Here is a 14,828-nt window from a genome sequence, read left to right as displayed (position 1 = left end):
TGTTATTAGTTTAATATTAAAATTTAATAAACACACAAACTATCCTCATCAAAGTTTTATTTATTTATTTTTAAATATATTTACACACTTAAATATAAATACAGTGAAATATAAAGGTATTTTAAAGAATTCAGAATAATAAAAAAAAAAATCTAACAAACGAGCTTGATGCCTGTTTAAATACCTACTTACCATTGCATATAAAATATATATATAAATATTGGAAAAAGACAAATAAATAAATAAATAAATAAATAAATAAATAAATAAATAAGAAAAGAAAAGAAAAGAAGAGAAGAGATGGAGAAGAAGTGAACCCTACACGTCCGCCTCCACTTCTTTCGCTCCCCACCCGTTTCCTTCATCTCTGAATTTCCCCTCCCGCCGCCGCCGCCGCCGCACTCACACAACCATCTCTGCTGATAGTCGCCGGTACGCCCCAACCGCCACGTTTTTGTTTTCTTCCCCTTTACCTTCCTCCCTGCTGCAACCTCTGGACGTCATGGGTCAGTTTTCCATTTCAGTTTCTCCATTTTTCAATTCTGCAATCGAAGTCTGTCCTGATAAATCAGTTTTTTTTCTTGGATTTAATCACAAAATAGGGTAAATTTGGAATGGAGTTAGGTCAGTTTTAGTTTGAAATCCTGTAAATCCAATCTATTTTGGATGGAAAATTTTTGGATGAAGACGGGATCTCAAACCATTTTGAATTTCTGATTCTCCTTTTCCTTTTTCTTTTTTTTTTAAATTCACACCAAGCAGAGTAAATGACTTGAGATCATTCCTCCCTGGGCTCTGGGCGATCATTCAGTTTGAAGTCTCACTTATTGATTGAGGGACTTCCGAAGAGTTGATTGATTTCTTCGCAGTCCTACTCAAGGGAGCCAAAACAGAGTTGAGTTCCACACGAATTTTCCATGGCGCATCGGTTGCTGAGGGATCTGGAAGCTGATGGATGGGAGCGCTCCGATTTCCCCATCATCTGCGAGTCTTGCCTTGGTGATAACCCCTATGTTCGCATGGTATGTTTGTTCTTCTATCTTCTCTAAGTTAAGTACTCCCAACCCCTCGAGTTACTTCGAACCCGTCCTTGAATTGCGTTCCTAAGTTCACAATTGATCACATAAATGTTCGAGTAATTCCTTCTCGAACTGTTCTGTTCGTGTAATTACCGTCAATTGATGTCCTGTTTGAACATAGATCCAGATGGTTCCTGTTAACTGTTTATGATTTTTATATACTCACTAGCATGAAATATGTGGGGAAGTAAGCAATGGTGGTTACTGGAGTTGTGCTCTTTTGCAATTCATGCTTAGTCTTTGCTTTAGACATTATTTTGATTAAATGAATGCGATATCTGAATGCAGACGAAAGCTGATTATGACAAAGAATGCAAAATTTGCACGCGACCATTTACAGTTTTCAGGTGGAGACCTGGACGCGATGCCAGATATAAGAAATCTGAGATTTGCCAGACTTGCAGTAAGTTAAAAAATGTATGTCAAGTTTGCCTTTTGGACCTTGAATATGGCTTACCAGTTCAGGTTCGAGATACTGCCCTGTCTATCAACTCCAACGATTCTATTCCTAAGAGCGATGTGAATAGGGAATATTTTGCCGAGGAGCATGATCGGAAGGTATGCACTTTCTGCTTAGTATTTCCTCTAGTTATTGGATGATTAGTCCTTGCAGTTGTTGGTGCAATCTCTTGGAATGTTAAGGGAAAAGCATTATGATAGCCAACCATCTTAGCCACTATGATAAGCCTTGATGGACATAGATATGGCTAATACTAATAGCATGGTAAAAACTAAAATGTCGGATTGTTTTGATTGCTTAACATAAATAACTTTTGCCTTATTAGACATGATTTCCAATTTTCAATTTTCTTGAAAAGAAGTTGAGCTTATTTCTTTTCTTATTGAAAAAATTGTCAGTTTTTTTTGTTGTTCTGGATCATGCTTCGTACATCTTTTTCAGACCTAATAAGTGTATTTTACTTTAGATTCTCTGTTGTTCTGGATCATGCTTTTCAGACCTAATAAGTGTTTTTTACTTTACCTAATAAGTGTTTTTCAGACCTAATAAGTGTTTTTTTGTTGTTCTGGATCAATTAATTTATATCAGACCTAATAAGTGTTTTTTACTTTAGATTCTTTTTCTTTGTTAGTCATGCTTTCTGTGTACTTTTGCGCAAGTGGATTGAAAAATGTTAGTAATAAAGGTGGGCATATTTGGCAAAGGTTCTTGATTTCAATCAAGATTGTGGGCATATGGGTTTAAAATCTGAATGTTATTGGGTCAAACATACTCTATTTAACGGACATCCATGTTCTGCTGAAGTGTATGGATGAAATGTTGTTTTCTCTCTCACTTTCATCTTCGCGACAAATTAATATTAATATTTAATATAATGAAACCTGGCTGTTTAAAGGAATGGGATCTTAATTTCCTTGAACAGTGAAGAATGAAAATTTTCACAAAGAAATATTAGATACCTGAGGAGGAATGTGATTTTATTACTTTGAAGAGGAGATAATTTGAGAAAATTGATAAAAGCTATTGAATTTAATTAGATGGCCTGGATGTGCACCATAAAAGTATCCTATGTGGCATTTGATTTGTTTTATAGTTTTTACATATTCAATGAATTAAATATGATTGCTGTAGCAGGTCTTTGCAGCTCTGTTGTTGCTAACTTGGATTTTGCTAATTCAGTTGAATGTTGACCATGCAGGCTAGAGCTGGTATTGATTATGAGTCCTCGTTTGGAAAGGCTCGGCCAAACGATACTATTCTGAAACTTCAACGAACTACCCCCTATTACAAGAGGAACCGTGCACATGTTTGTAGTTTTTATATTAGGGGTGAATGTACCAGAGGTTCGGAATGCCCTTACAGACATGAGATGCCTGAAACTGGAGAGTTGTCCCAGCAAAATATTAAGGATCGTTATTATGGGTATGGTTGATCTTTTCCTTTTGAATGATTAGTTGTTGTGTGTCCGATCTTAGTCCCTGACCACCCAAATTTTCTATGCTTTTTCATGGTCAACATCTTGCATTTGTTACATATCTTAAGCTTCGTTTCAGCTTTATATCATATGAAATATAGTCTTCCTATAGTTCTTATTTATTGGAACAGAGATGATTGCTCAGTTTTTCATATGCAATTAGTTGATCAGTGGCTATTTAAATTAGTATTTACTATTTTGTGGTGAGTTGAGTTGTATTTCGAAAGATGTGACATTGAAATACATATTTTGTCCGCCTTTGACATCTCAACCTTGTGATTCCCCTTGGCCCTTGTTGGGTTGAATCTCATCACCCTTTATATCTTTTGTTCTATTCATGAAGTTTTATTTTCCTATCAAGTTTTTCCCCTTGGCCATTATAAAACTGAAATAGACGACTGAGCTATATTTCATTCGCACAGTTCGGTTTCGATTTGCAAGAATGTTAAAAGTCGCAGTTATCACATATTTTTCTATACTAGCCACTTTTTTGGTGATTCAGAATTTACAGAGATAATTGCTAATGAGGTTACTTTCTTTTCGAACTCCTCAGGGTTAACGATCCAGTTGCACTGAAGCTTCTTAACAAGGCTGGAGAGATGCCTTCTCTGGAACCTCCAGAGGATGAGAGTATTAGAACCTTGTATGTGGGTGGACTTGATGCTCGAGTCACCGAACAAGATCTTCGTGATAACTTTTATGCTCATGGTGAAATTGAATCCATTAGAATGGTGCTACAGCGGGCATGTGCTTTTGTGACCTACACCACCAGGGAAGGTGCAGAGAAGGCTGCAGGAGAGCTTTCTAACAAGCTGGTAGTAAAGGGCCTTAGGCTGAAATTGATGTGGGGTAGACCTCAAGCACCAAAACCAGAGTCGGAGGGTTCTGATGAAGCAAAGCAAGCAGCAGTGGCTCACAGTGGAATGTTGCCGCGAGCAGTTATCTCGCAGCAGCACAGCCAGTTACACCCTCCAGGAACGCATGATCAACCTCAACCTATGCACTACTACAATATGCCGCCACCACCACCTCAGCAGGAGAGAGCATTCTATCCCTCAATGGACCCTCAAAGAATGGGAGCTTTGATTTCGACTCATGATTCGGGGGCACCCCATAGCGGACCTGCAAGTTCAACCGAAGCTAGACCCGGTTTGGAGAAACAACACCAGCAGGGACATCAATATCCATATCACGCAATGCACCCACCACCACCACATGCACAATATCAACAGCAATTTTATCCGCCATATGGGTATGTGCAGCAACATTATCCACAATACCCTCCTTATCATTCGAACATGCCACCCCCGCCCCAGCCCCAGCCCCAGCCCCAGTCCCAGCCCCCTCCAGGTAGCCAGCAATACCAGCAGCATTCTGCACCACAAGGCTCTGCCCCTCAGTCGCAAGGAGGAGCATCTTCAGGTTCAGCACCGCTGGGATCGACGCCTTCAGCATCTGCTCCATCTTCAACTTCTTCTGAACCTGCATCATCATAGATTAGGTCTCCGACGACAAGTCTGGCTGTTGGATGGGGAGGCGCGGGGCCTCTTTGTTGTTATATCGTTCCTATGCTGTCATGTCTTCATTATGTAATATGACACTCTTTTTACTTGAGAATGAGCAATTTGGATTCACTGCTTCCATTCCTTTGTCTGTTTTGAGGCAAAAAGCCCTTTGTTGTTAGTTTAGTCTAAACGAAATAGAAGTGAAATTCGGGTGTTACAAACAGCCCAGAAGTTCACTATTTTGATTAATTATATCAGTAAGATCTTATCAACAATTTCTTTCATTACTACGTTATCATTTGAAATTTATATATATTTCAAAATAGGGATTTGTGTTAATTTTTTTTACAAGTTCTATGCATTAATATAGAGCCAACTTTTTTCTTTTTGTAACGCGTAGCTGATGTTCGTACTTTTGGTGATGTTCGTACTTTTAGCCTTTAAAACTAAGGACGAACTTAGCTAATATCTGAATAGTAAGATGACAGACAAATTTCAGGCTACCAAATTAATATTTATCATAGTATACTATTTACTGACCAAATAAACGTCTACACGTCTGCATCAAATTTCTATAGTTGTAATTATGTTTTATTGTGATTTGGTATCAAAAGCTCTAGAAACTTCTATAACCCCGGAGTTATTTATATCACGAGACTTTTGAGCTCAAACCCATGCAATTTTAAGTTTCATGAAAGTATAATACTCTTCATTTTTATAAATATTATTTAATGCACGTAAATGGGAGGCCTTTTTTTTTTTTTTTTTTTTATAAAAGATGTGACAATTTTGATAATATGAGATTTATAATTTTTTTTGGTATTGCACAGGTCATATTCTGACACGTAGCGGATCCACGATAACATTTTGATTGCGAAATACCTGATTAGTACTCCACGATTTGAAATGCCAATCTGAATACGGAAACGAAAAAGTTTAAATTATGTTTTATTGCGATTTGGCATCCGGTGCTCCAGAAACTTCTCTCACCTGGAGGCTATATATTATGCTTTCAGCTTGTTGCGTAAAACTTTATTGCATGCGCTTTCGTGCGAGATATTACTGTCGTTGAATACTCGGTTGCATTTCCTTTCGATTTTGGTTTTGCTTCTGCAGTTTGGGCGGTAAATTCTTTCTCTATCTCTCATTTCATGAACTCTTGCATTTATTTTCGTTGATTGAGATGATACGTTTGATTCTTGATTTCGACGATGTTTATGGAGAGAATTAGGGTAGGGTTATTGCTAGATTGTTTTTCGTGTGATTAGCATATTCATTTTCGAGTATTTTCTGCAGTTTTCTTGGAATTTTTTTGTTAACTTAGAATATTGGTGGAGAGATACTGTATTTCTTTCTATTGGAAGTCATGGATATTGTATTTCTTCATTTTCTTGTTCTTCACGAGTGTTAAACTGACGTTCCGATTTACCAGCTGCTCTATTCGAGAAACAAAATCATTGTAATTCCGTTGTACTCTTCTTTAGTAAATGCTGATCGTGTTTAGGCTTGTCTTGGCTGATCAGGTCGCAGATGTCGTACTCCAGAAGGTCTAGGTACTCCCGCTCTCCTTCATACAAACGATCGGTCTCAAGGTCCCTGTCAAGGTCAAGGAGCCGTTCAAGGTATTTCTTGCTCAGGAACCCTTTGCTTGGTCGGTTTTTCCCATATTCTCTAGATCATCTGTATGATACATTTACTTCTATTTTGTGGATTTTTTTTTTCAGGAGCCCTTCTAGTGACGTTGAAAATCCTGGTAACAATTTGTACGTCACTGGTTTGTCACATAGAATTACAAGGAGAGAACTCGAGAAGCATTTTTCTGCTGAAGGCACAGTATGTCGCAGATCTTATTTTCTTCAAATTTTTTCTTTGGCTTGTACTTTTGATGGTGGTGTATGTGTTTTGTTCTTACTGTTGGTGATTGAATTTATGGACGATTTTCTCTATTCGTGAATGAATTTTTCATTCTCCAGGTGCTAGATGTTCATCTCGTGACTGATCCATGGACTAGAGAATCCCGTGGTTTTGGATTCATTACCATGTCTAGTAATGATGAGGCTGAACGTTGCATCAAATATCTAAATCGATCTGTACTTGAAGGTCGATTAATCACCGTGGAGAAGGTAAAAAATTAAACCAAGTACAATTTCATAGTCTCGAGATGTTTCTCATTATTAATGTTGTCTAAATTGTTCAACTTCAAATATTTACGGGATCTCTGGATGGTTTGTTGCAAGAGATTTGAGATTTGAGATTTTTGCTTCTGTGCACTTGAAGTTTTTTTGGCAGCAGGTTAGCTGTGTGTAGCAGCTCTTCATCAAACTCAAACTACAACTAATCAAACAAAACAAACACATGAAGTCTCAGAACATTGGGGTTGTATGCCCTGCATTTCTCTCTTTTATCTGCTAATTGATTCCTGTAGCCCTACTTTCCTCTCTACTGTGGCATGTTCCCCTGCTCTGCTGTTTTTCTTCAATTGACAATTGAATTGTCTCATTTTACATCTCTTATTTTCTGATAGGCTCGAAGACGGAGAGGTAGAACTCCGACTCCAGGGAGATATTTTGGACTTAGAACAGTCTGTGGTGAGCTTTTAATCTAATGTTTGATTTATTTCTATGAAGTATTGCGCTATTTTTTTTTTTCTTTTGTCTAATCCTATGTTTATAACAGTGAGACGTAGATTGCGCAGCTACTCTTCTCGACGTTCTCCCAGCTACTCTCCTTATAGCAGGAGCTTGAGCTGTTCGTCTAATTATTCATCTGACCGTAGCAGGAGCAGATCCCATTCTCCCAATCGACGCCGAAGATCAAATGACTCGCCATACCGCTATAGATCATACTCCCCTTATAGCCGCCGAAGATATGATTCTCCATACTATAGGCGTCATAGGTCGTATTCTCGATCGCACTCTCCATGTAGTAGGTCGCCTACCAGGAGACGTGACAGGTCGTATTCTCGATCCCACTCTCCATGTAGTAGGTCGCCTACCAGGAGACGTGACAGGTCGTATTCTCGATCCCACTCTCCATGTAGTAGGTTGCCTACCAGGAGACACGACAGGTCATACTCACCTTACGACTATTGCTCCCCTGATCTATACTACAGAAGGCACAGGGATCGGTCAGTTTCTAGGAGTGTCTCACCAAAGGCAAGGGTTTCTAGTAGACGGTATTCCTGCAGTTATTCTCCTAGGCACCGTAGAAGCGCCTCGAGGAGTCACTCCCGTAGCAGAAGTTATTCACGCAGTCTTTCCCCTGAACGAAGCAGGAGATTCAGGAGCCATTCACACAGTATCTCTCCTGAACGAAGGAGCTCGAGGAGTCGCTCTCGCAGCCATACTCCAAGGCACCATAAGAGAGGAGGATATTCTGGTGGGAGTGGAAGCGTGGCTTCAAGGTCTGTTAGTCCTGCTTGATTTACTGATCTACTTGCTACTACCTTGATGGTCATGAATGTTGGTATTTTTAATTCACTCACTATTTTCTAATTGGATGATGTAAAATTTGGTGCCTGGCCATTGGCTTGCGGACAGTTATCGCTTTGCTCTGTTCATACCATTCGGTTTGGTACATTCCTTTCTTTATTTTACTTTACCTTTTTTGATTTTACAAAATTCCAATTCGAGTTTTGTTATTACTTGCTCTCCGTGCTCTTCAACATGACTGGTTAATCTTAAACACCAGATGAGCAAGAATTTGTTCTACTCCGCCGAACTAGTTTCTTCAAAATTTACCCTCTTCCCCGTAGAAAATAGGATGTAGAAAAGCGCAGCCATGAAATACAGAACAGAGGTTAGCAACAGAAATCCTTGGAAAGAGCCCACAAGTTCCACGAAGAAACCAGCCCCAACTGTTCCCACAATAGCAGCAAGTGTCCCAGCCGTGTTAGACATACCTGAAACAGAATTTGGGTTCAATTTTGGTGTGAGTACTCATCCAGTAATATGCAAGAACCAAGCACTTGTCAAGAACTGAAGTTGGCTCAAATCTGGCTTGTACGATGGAATTAAGTAATACTTCTAAACTATGCATTTACGCGGGTGGGTTGTAGAAATTGTTCAAATAGTAAGCGTACCGTGAAGCACGCCAGAGTATTGTGGCGCAATCTCCTGTAAAGCAGAGATAAGGAGGAAATTTCAGAAAAAATTTCAGAAAGTTAAAAGGTTGATCAGAATGTTAGATGCTTGAATAGACACTTCAGAAAACTAAAAATAAAATGGGTATTAAGCTGAGTTGAGTTGTTTGAGTCGCCCACCTGAAGGTTCACAAGAAAGCCGGAGTGGCTGAAAGATTTCAGCCCAACTGCCAAAGTCAACCATGCGGATGCTACTGATGCACTTCTGGCTGAAGTAAGACCGATCAGAGCAATCCCAGGGCCAATAAAACTTATTGACTGTCGTAGAAATAAAGAACCAAAAAAGGGGCAGGAATCAATGAATTTGAGTGGCTGAAATTGAAAAATTAAGAACAATGGGGAAGCGAGGAGGAGAGGATGATAGACAACAACAACACACAAACAGGTTGGGGAAAATAGAAGAAAGTGTACAAGTCTCCATTTGTATCGTGTCACAGTGAAAGTTATTTCTATAGAGATAGAAAATGCTCACCTGCATCATTTTTCGAGTGAAAGTGATAGATGTACCACCTCGTATTAACCCATCTGACCACAATCCACCAAAATATCCCATCACTGCCATCACACTCCACGGAACAGCACTAAACCACGCTGCTTGTCTGAGTTCAACGTGATATACCTGTAATGGAAAAACACCAATCCTTTAAGAAATTCACTATTTAACAGAGAACTTATCAAAAAGTTTGCTAAGGATTCCTCACGGAGTTGAAGTAGATAGGCATCCATGAAAGAATCACGAAGAATCCCTGCAGGAAAAGAAATCACATTAAGTTACCTCTCCCACTACCTAAACACACCATTTGTAAAACACAGTGAAATTATATGAAGATAATTAAATGTAAGGAGGTGATATAAGTTTACCCATATCAGGCATGAGCGTGGGCAATAATCTATTGTAGCTAAGATGGGTTAATCCAAAGCCATAGACAGAGTAAGCTACTAGATCAGTCAACATTTGCAGTAAAAAGGCACACCGGATAGGACTTCCTATGAATTAAAGGGAAGAAAATAGTTTGAGCAGTACCCAACTATGCATAGCATTGGCAACGATAAGAGACCATGTTGGCATTTTAGAAAGTAGCCGCCTAAATGGAGGAATAACAGTAGTCCGGGGTACTTTCTCCACCACTAAAGGTTCTTGCCTCTCTTTTAGTACATATTCCAATTCATATTTGGATATCTGAGGATTCTGATCAGGAGTACTGGATATTGCAGATATCCATACAAGAACCCATAAAAACCCTGACAACCCAAAAATCACAAATGGTCCAAGTATACCAGCTCGACACATTAGGATTGGAGAAAGCATGAGCCCTATTGCACTTCCTAACTGAAACCCAGCCATTGCAATACCAACGGCCCTGGCTCGTTCTGTTGGAGGAAACCATCTACAACAGAAAGCAAAGAGTTTAGACGCTCACCATAATTTGGTTTTCTGTCATCTTAGATTACAAATTATGAAGCTAACATTCAAATGGCTCATTGCTGGCTTCTACTCAATTGTTATTCTAAATTAAGCAATCATTGTTACCTAGCAACCATGTTGTTCATACAAGGAAGGGCCACACCTTCAGCAACGCCGAGCAAAGCACGCATAGAGAGAAGTGCCCATAACGAAGTTTCAGCGGCCCAAGGAGTCAGAAATGTGGCCAGTGACCACAAAGCCACCCCCCAGGCCATAACCATCTTACCACCATAGTAGTCCACCAGCGCTCCGCCGGCTATTGGAGAAACAAAATAACCCCAAAGGAACGATGACTGCACGAAGTCCAACCGTCAGATAATTGCAAGCGATAACTTTGTTCTAGTCAAATACTTGTGATGCTAACAATACAAGTGACGGATATCCTGTTAAATTCCTGATAGAGCAACCAGAAGTCGAGAGAACAAAATCTCAAACTTCTGGGAAAGATATCAATATTTGCTCGAGCGTAAAAGATCGATCAGCTTAAGGCTAATTAGCAACGCAACGAAATTGTCATTGAAATTAAAGCGAGAAGCAAAGTAGACGGCGAAATGCGCAAGAAAATGCTATTCTCTTCAACTCTATATCATAAATAGATGCAGAAATACGCAAAAAGAAATCGCCATCACCTTCAAATCTATATCATATCATCTCACACCTGCCTGTAGAACCAAAAACTCAGTAGAAAAGATAAATTCAGTTCTAGAGAACTTAGAAAAGATAAAATTCAGTTCTAGAGAACTATCTTGCGCAAACGAAAAACAGAGAAAGAAACCAGCAATTGCTATACAGTAAAACCAATTTAAGAGGAACACAGCTACCTGAACTATACCGGCGAACGATCGGCTCCAGCCATGGGATAGAGACAACGGAACAATCGCAACGGACATCACAACCCGATCAGCATTACAAAGCGCGAGAGCCAAAGCAAGCATGGCCACAACCTTAACCCTCTCAGACGTGATAAACTCGAAACGACTCGGCGCCTCGACATCCTTATCCTCGTTAAACGAACCGAACTGAGCATCGTTCGAGGAAACACCGACTCGAGATCGAAGAACGAATCCAGAAACGAGTGACAAACCATACCGAAGTCCAAAACCGAGAAAATAACCCGTTGACGAGACGCTGCCGGAACAATTGCCCTTGGGCAATTGGAGAGACCTTGAAGGCACTTTGAATTTCTCCGGTTCACTTTTGATCGGCTTTGTACACCGGTCACCGGAAAATCGCCGGCAGCGTACTGGCCGACCGAGAGTGATAGCAGAGTACATAGTTAACGAGAGACGCAACACTGACGACTACGACTGGCAGCGAGACTTCGAGTTTAAGAGCCGAGTCGGACGAGTATTTGCAGTAATTTCCGTAAACACCCCTCTCATGTTTGAGAGTTATGCGGTAAACTTACGTAAATAAGTAGATATTTGAGGGGCAAGAATGAATTTTCATGTCTTCGTGTTCTGACGGCTCCTCATGGTTGGTAGAGTCGTCGGGGAAATGCGTAAACTCTTTGTTTGGAACCTTGAAGGTAGAGATTAGTTTCGTATCTATTTGCTTTTTATTGTCTAATAACTTTTTAATCTATTTATTATTTTATTTAACTAATTTAATAGGATATAAATTTAAATTGTGACCCAATAAATCCATAAATTTTAGAAAATATTAATCATCTTATTAATTTTTTTTTAATTTATAAAGTAGACCAACACAAATCTAAAAATTAATCGTCATATTAGACATTGAAACTAACAAGTAACCGAACTATAATAATGAACAAATAATCAATGAATTTTAAAAATTTTATATGCAATATTTTATTATTTGAAATTTTTACAAAATCATTAATATATATATATATTTAATGTTTTATGGGTATTTATAAAAGGTATTAGAGATGTGATTAATTGAAGCCTCAAATATTTTCATCTAGGTAAAAAGTTGATAACAAAATAAATTTAACCCTAAACCCTAATTCTTTACCAGCTTTATTTTCAAAACCTAAAAATAAAAAATCAAATGATTATCAACTAAAGCTTTAATTTTCTTAATTCTAAAAATTATAGACAAATCTCTAATAAATAAATGCGGCATCTATTGTCCTATGTCACCCTAATAGGATAAATTACACTCCTTAATGGTCATAGTTTAATACATCAGAGAGTTTAAAGCTCTGTATTCTCTCCTTTTTTCGAAATACATCAGCTAGCTCAATCTTCTTATTCAATCTACCTATTAGTGGTAACTGATCACCATAAATTTTGATAGGAAAGCAATTACCATCTATTTTGATCGGAAAGCTATTCTTAACTGTCAAAGGTTGCCAAGGTGCAATAGCATATTCAACAAGAATCTAGTTATATAATACTACTAAGAAATTCCCATCATTCCCGAGATAACATCAAATTTTCACAAAAACATTGGTAATAAAAGGATTGAGCCATGGGATAGTCCTTAAGATTTCGTACATTGTTTCATTCTAGTCTTTATATTTTTAAACATCGTATTTCATTTTCGAACTTTATATTGAAAAGACAAATCATTCGAAATTGGATGCAAGTTACTAATTTGGATACATAAGATCATTAGTGAAAAGTTAGAACATTTGAGAGAATTGATGAACCAAGTATCGATTAAAACTTAAAACCAATCCATAGAGATTGATATCAAAAGGCCAGAAATTTTCAACTCTAATACTAATCCTTTTAGTGTTCAGATTCAAGTACATGACAGAGACGACTGCAAACGCATCAAACAGGAAGCATTCAAGCAGATGGGTATATTCAGAACTTTCACAACAAGAACAAACACATGCACAAATTAAGCAATCAGAAATTTTCATGCTTCCATTCAAGAATTACCTCACTCAACATCGTAGCCCTTCCCCTGAAGCTCTGAAATAACCTCGTTCCTCATCCTGAACCATAGCTTCTGGGCCTCTTGCTCGAGCTTATTTTTCTCTAATTCTTTCTGATAATTGAAAGAATCCTTATCAAAATCAATCACCCCCTTTGGACCGATGGCGGTTCCGATCATTCCTCCCTTTGCAATGAAATCCTCCATAGCTTCTTCATCACCTGGGTTTACAATTATATCATAATGATTAGATTCAGCTTAATTCACGACCTTATCTAGTTATTACAATCCCACCCTCAAACTTTAAATTCAAGCAATTATCCTCAAACTGATGAACTCGCTGCAATTGAACAGTTTTGCAACAATTCTGTTCGTTGCAAGTTGAAAAAGGTCCAACCACTTAGAACAACCATTAGAACACATAAACTATGAGAATTGTTACACTATACTCAATCATCACAAAGTTACAATGATGTAGTTTAATTGCAAAGAAGTTTTGAAATACAATTGCAACACCCTTATTGTTCTAAGTGGATTTTATAATTTTTCCCTATTTTTTTTCCATCTAGCAGTGAAATTTATACAGCAGCTCAATTTCATTTTCAATCAACTTAAATTTTTTGGGTATAATGCGGAGATTTAACAACCTGGATATGGAAACTCCCTACGCTCATAGAGGTGAGCCAAATCTTTCTCTGCCTTGGACCGTGGCTTCAGCGTCCACCAGCCAAATGGTGATGTTTCGTTGTAAAGCCATGCAACGCCGATCAGAGTATACGAAAATAACAGAGCCTTTCCAATTTGCTTCCAGAAGTAACGATCCTCTCTGCCCAATCCAACTTTCTTCAAGAACCTTTCGGCTCTCATCGATTTCACCAGTTGCAGGCCTGAGATTCCAGTACAAGAAAACTATATATAAACAATATACATATATATTGCTTTCAAGCAATTTATCAAACAGTAAGGAGGCAAGCTCATAAATCAAAGCCAAAAATGGAAGAAATGAGGCACAAACTATTCGTAACTTACCTGTTTTAGCTTCTTGAAAGCGTTTACGAATCATGGAGATTTCTTAACGCAAACTTCGCAGATTGATTTCTCTTGACAGTGTTTAAAATAAGAGAACTAGAACGTCGCAGCGATGTCTCATTTCGTAGCAATCTTAACACTCTAAGTAATATCACAGAGCTACTGAACAATTTCAGAAAAATATCACCATTTTATCCGGAAACAATAGAAGAAGAAGCAAAACGAAAAATTGAAAATCGGCGCGATGGATAGCTTACAGTCCAAAAACAACAAAGAGAAATCCAAAATGTTGATCTCGATCGAGATTAAAGAATCCGATTCCCGTCCTCCAGTATCTTTGTTGCAGTGGCGAAGGAACAGGTTTGCAATTAAATCGCAACAACGGAGAGCAGGACGAGCGCGGCAGACACTGCACGGCGTCTTTTCGATTGCCTTCTCTTCGCACGGGATGGGAATTGGGTATATGAACTCTAGAGAGGAAAAAAGAAAAAGAAAATAATAATAATTATTATATTTACCTTTTTAACCTTTTTTTCTTTTTTTTTTTTATTATTTTTTACTTTAAAATTTATTAAATTATAGGCGAGATTTGAACCACTTGAGTAATTTTTTTATATTATTGTTTTTTCATAAAATTTAATTTAATCATATACCTAGATGTATTTTTTCATTCTCATTTTAGATTTTAACTCTTTAAATAAATAAATAAATAAATAAATAAAAACTTTCGTATTGGTTGACAAATTTTAATATTTATTCCATTTGAATTCAATTTGTGTTTTAGCCAAAAAAAAAAAAAAAAAAAAAAAAAAAAAAAAAAAA

General features: G+C 38.0%; 4 protein-coding genes across 18 annotated transcripts; 2 read left to right on the top strand and 2 right to left on the bottom strand.

Annotated features, from left to right (window-relative positions):
- The first annotated feature begins 289 nt into the window (after nucleotides 1-289).
- Nucleotides 290-4,659, top strand: LOC111452464 (zinc finger CCCH domain-containing protein 49). Its single transcript, XM_023093212.1, has 5 exons — nucleotides 290-506; nucleotides 763-1,022; nucleotides 1,368-1,637; nucleotides 2,738-2,961; nucleotides 3,567-4,659. The coding sequence occupies exons 2-5, from the start codon at nucleotides 918-920 to the stop codon at nucleotides 4,507-4,509; spliced, it is 1,542 nt and encodes a 513-aa protein (XP_022948980.1). The 5' UTR covers nucleotides 290-506; nucleotides 763-917; the 3' UTR covers nucleotides 4,510-4,659.
- Nucleotides 4,660-5,534: 875 nt separating this feature from the next.
- On the top strand, nucleotides 5,535-8,092 carry LOC111452466 (serine/arginine-rich splicing factor SR45a-like). 8 transcript variants are annotated; one of them, XR_002712139.1, is made up of 7 exons: nucleotides 5,535-5,642; nucleotides 6,042-6,140; nucleotides 6,243-6,351; nucleotides 6,492-6,641; nucleotides 6,796-6,894; nucleotides 7,043-7,106; nucleotides 7,195-7,271. XR_002712139.1 is itself a non-coding variant. In XM_023093224.1 (7 exons), exons 2-7 carry the CDS (start codon nucleotides 6,049-6,051, stop codon nucleotides 7,938-7,940), a joined length of 1,047 nt encoding a protein of 348 aa, XP_022948992.1. In that variant the 5' UTR covers nucleotides 5,535-5,642; nucleotides 6,042-6,048; the 3' UTR covers nucleotides 7,941-8,077. The 8 variants fall into 8 exon arrangements, 6 of the variants coding, with proteins under 6 accessions (XP_022948992.1, XP_022948991.1, XP_022948994.1 ...); XM_023093224.1 differs by lacking the exon at nucleotides 6,796-6,894 and adding an exon at nucleotides 7,529-8,077 and having other exon boundaries at nucleotides 7,195-7,414; XM_023093223.1 differs by lacking the exon at nucleotides 6,796-6,894 and adding an exon at nucleotides 7,472-8,077 and having other exon boundaries at nucleotides 7,195-7,414.
- On the bottom strand, nucleotides 8,018-11,644 carry LOC111452465 (probable anion transporter 4, chloroplastic). Of its 6 annotated transcripts, none has more exons than XM_023093213.1 (8): nucleotides 10,946-11,644; nucleotides 10,191-10,417; nucleotides 9,684-10,047; nucleotides 9,361-9,405; nucleotides 9,132-9,278; nucleotides 8,780-8,917; nucleotides 8,600-8,633; nucleotides 8,018-8,419 (listed from the first exon to the last, which is right to left on the bottom strand). In XM_023093213.1, exons 1-8 carry the CDS (start codon nucleotides 11,396-11,398, stop codon nucleotides 8,226-8,228), a joined length of 1,602 nt encoding a protein of 533 aa, XP_022948981.1. In that variant the 5' UTR covers nucleotides 11,399-11,644; the 3' UTR covers nucleotides 8,018-8,225. The 6 variants fall into 6 exon arrangements, with proteins under 6 accessions (XP_022948981.1, XP_022948984.1, XP_022948982.1 ...); XM_023093216.1 differs by having other exon boundaries at nucleotides 10,489-11,030; XM_023093214.1 differs by having other exon boundaries at nucleotides 10,191-10,786; nucleotides 10,946-11,022.
- A 1,137-nt stretch (nucleotides 11,645-12,781) lies between these two features.
- Nucleotides 12,782-14,472, bottom strand: LOC111452054. 3 transcript variants are annotated; one of them, XM_023092582.1, is made up of 4 exons: nucleotides 14,264-14,472; nucleotides 14,007-14,168; nucleotides 13,625-13,864; nucleotides 12,782-13,198 (listed from the first exon to the last, which is right to left on the bottom strand). In XM_023092582.1, exons 2-4 carry the CDS (start codon nucleotides 14,038-14,040, stop codon nucleotides 12,984-12,986), a joined length of 489 nt encoding a protein of 162 aa, XP_022948350.1. In that variant the 5' UTR covers nucleotides 14,041-14,168; nucleotides 14,264-14,472; the 3' UTR covers nucleotides 12,782-12,983. The 3 variants fall into 3 exon arrangements, with proteins under 3 accessions (XP_022948350.1, XP_022948351.1, XP_022948352.1); XM_023092583.1 differs by having other exon boundaries at nucleotides 14,007-14,165; XM_023092584.1 differs by having other exon boundaries at nucleotides 14,007-14,147.
- Between the last annotated feature and the right edge of the window lie 356 nt (nucleotides 14,473-14,828).

This window comes from Cucurbita moschata, unplaced genomic scaffold, assembly GCF_002738365.1.
Source record: "Cucurbita moschata cultivar Rifu unplaced genomic scaffold, Cmos_1.0 Cmo_Scf00014, whole genome shotgun sequence".
NCBI lineage: Eukaryota > Viridiplantae > Streptophyta > Magnoliopsida > Cucurbitales > Cucurbitaceae > Cucurbita > Cucurbita moschata.
Note: the sequence above shows the minus strand (reverse complement) of the source record. Positions and strands in the feature narration are given on the sequence as shown.

Coding starts and splice junctions, on each gene's coding strand:
- LOC111452465 (XM_023093213.1), bottom strand. CDS start 11,398: ATGTACTCTGCTATCACTCTCGGTCGGCCAGTACGCTGCCGGCGATTT. Junction 10,418..10,945: donor CGTTCGCCGGTATAGTTCAG/GTAGCTGTGTTC, acceptor GACTTCGTGCAG/TCATCGTTCCTTTGGGGTTA. Junction 9,279..9,360: donor TGCCTATCTACTTCAACTCC/GTGAGGAATCCT, acceptor TTTCCATTACAG/GTATATCACGTTGAACTCAG.
- LOC111452054 (XM_023092582.1), bottom strand. CDS start 14,040: ATGATTCGTAAACGCTTTCAAGAAGCTAAAACAG. Junction 13,865..14,006: donor CTTTCAAGAAGCTAAAACAG/GTAAGTTACGAA, acceptor CTGGAATCTCAG/GCCTGCAACTGGTGAAATCG. Junction 13,199..13,624: donor TAGGGAGTTTCCATATCCAG/GTTGTTAAATCT, acceptor TTGTAAACCCAG/GTGATGAAGAAGCTATGGAG.
- LOC111452464 (XM_023093212.1), top strand. CDS start 918: ATGGCGCATCGGTTGCTGAGGGATCTGGAAGCTGATGGATGGGAGCGC. Junction 1,023..1,367: donor ATAACCCCTATGTTCGCATG/GTATGTTTGTTC, acceptor ATCTGAATGCAG/ACGAAAGCTGATTATGACAA. Junction 2,962..3,566: donor ATTAAGGATCGTTATTATGG/GTATGGTTGATC, acceptor CGAACTCCTCAG/GGTTAACGATCCAGTTGCAC.
- LOC111452466 (XM_023093221.1), top strand. CDS start 6,049: ATGTCGTACTCCAGAAGGTCTAGGTACTCCCGCTCTCCTTCATACAAA. Junction 6,642..7,042: donor GATTAATCACCGTGGAGAAG/GTAAAAAATTAA, acceptor ATTTTCTGATAG/GCTCGAAGACGGAGAGGTAG. Junction 7,107..7,194: donor TGGACTTAGAACAGTCTGTG/GTGAGCTTTTAA, acceptor TGTTTATAACAG/TGAGACGTAGATTGCGCAGC.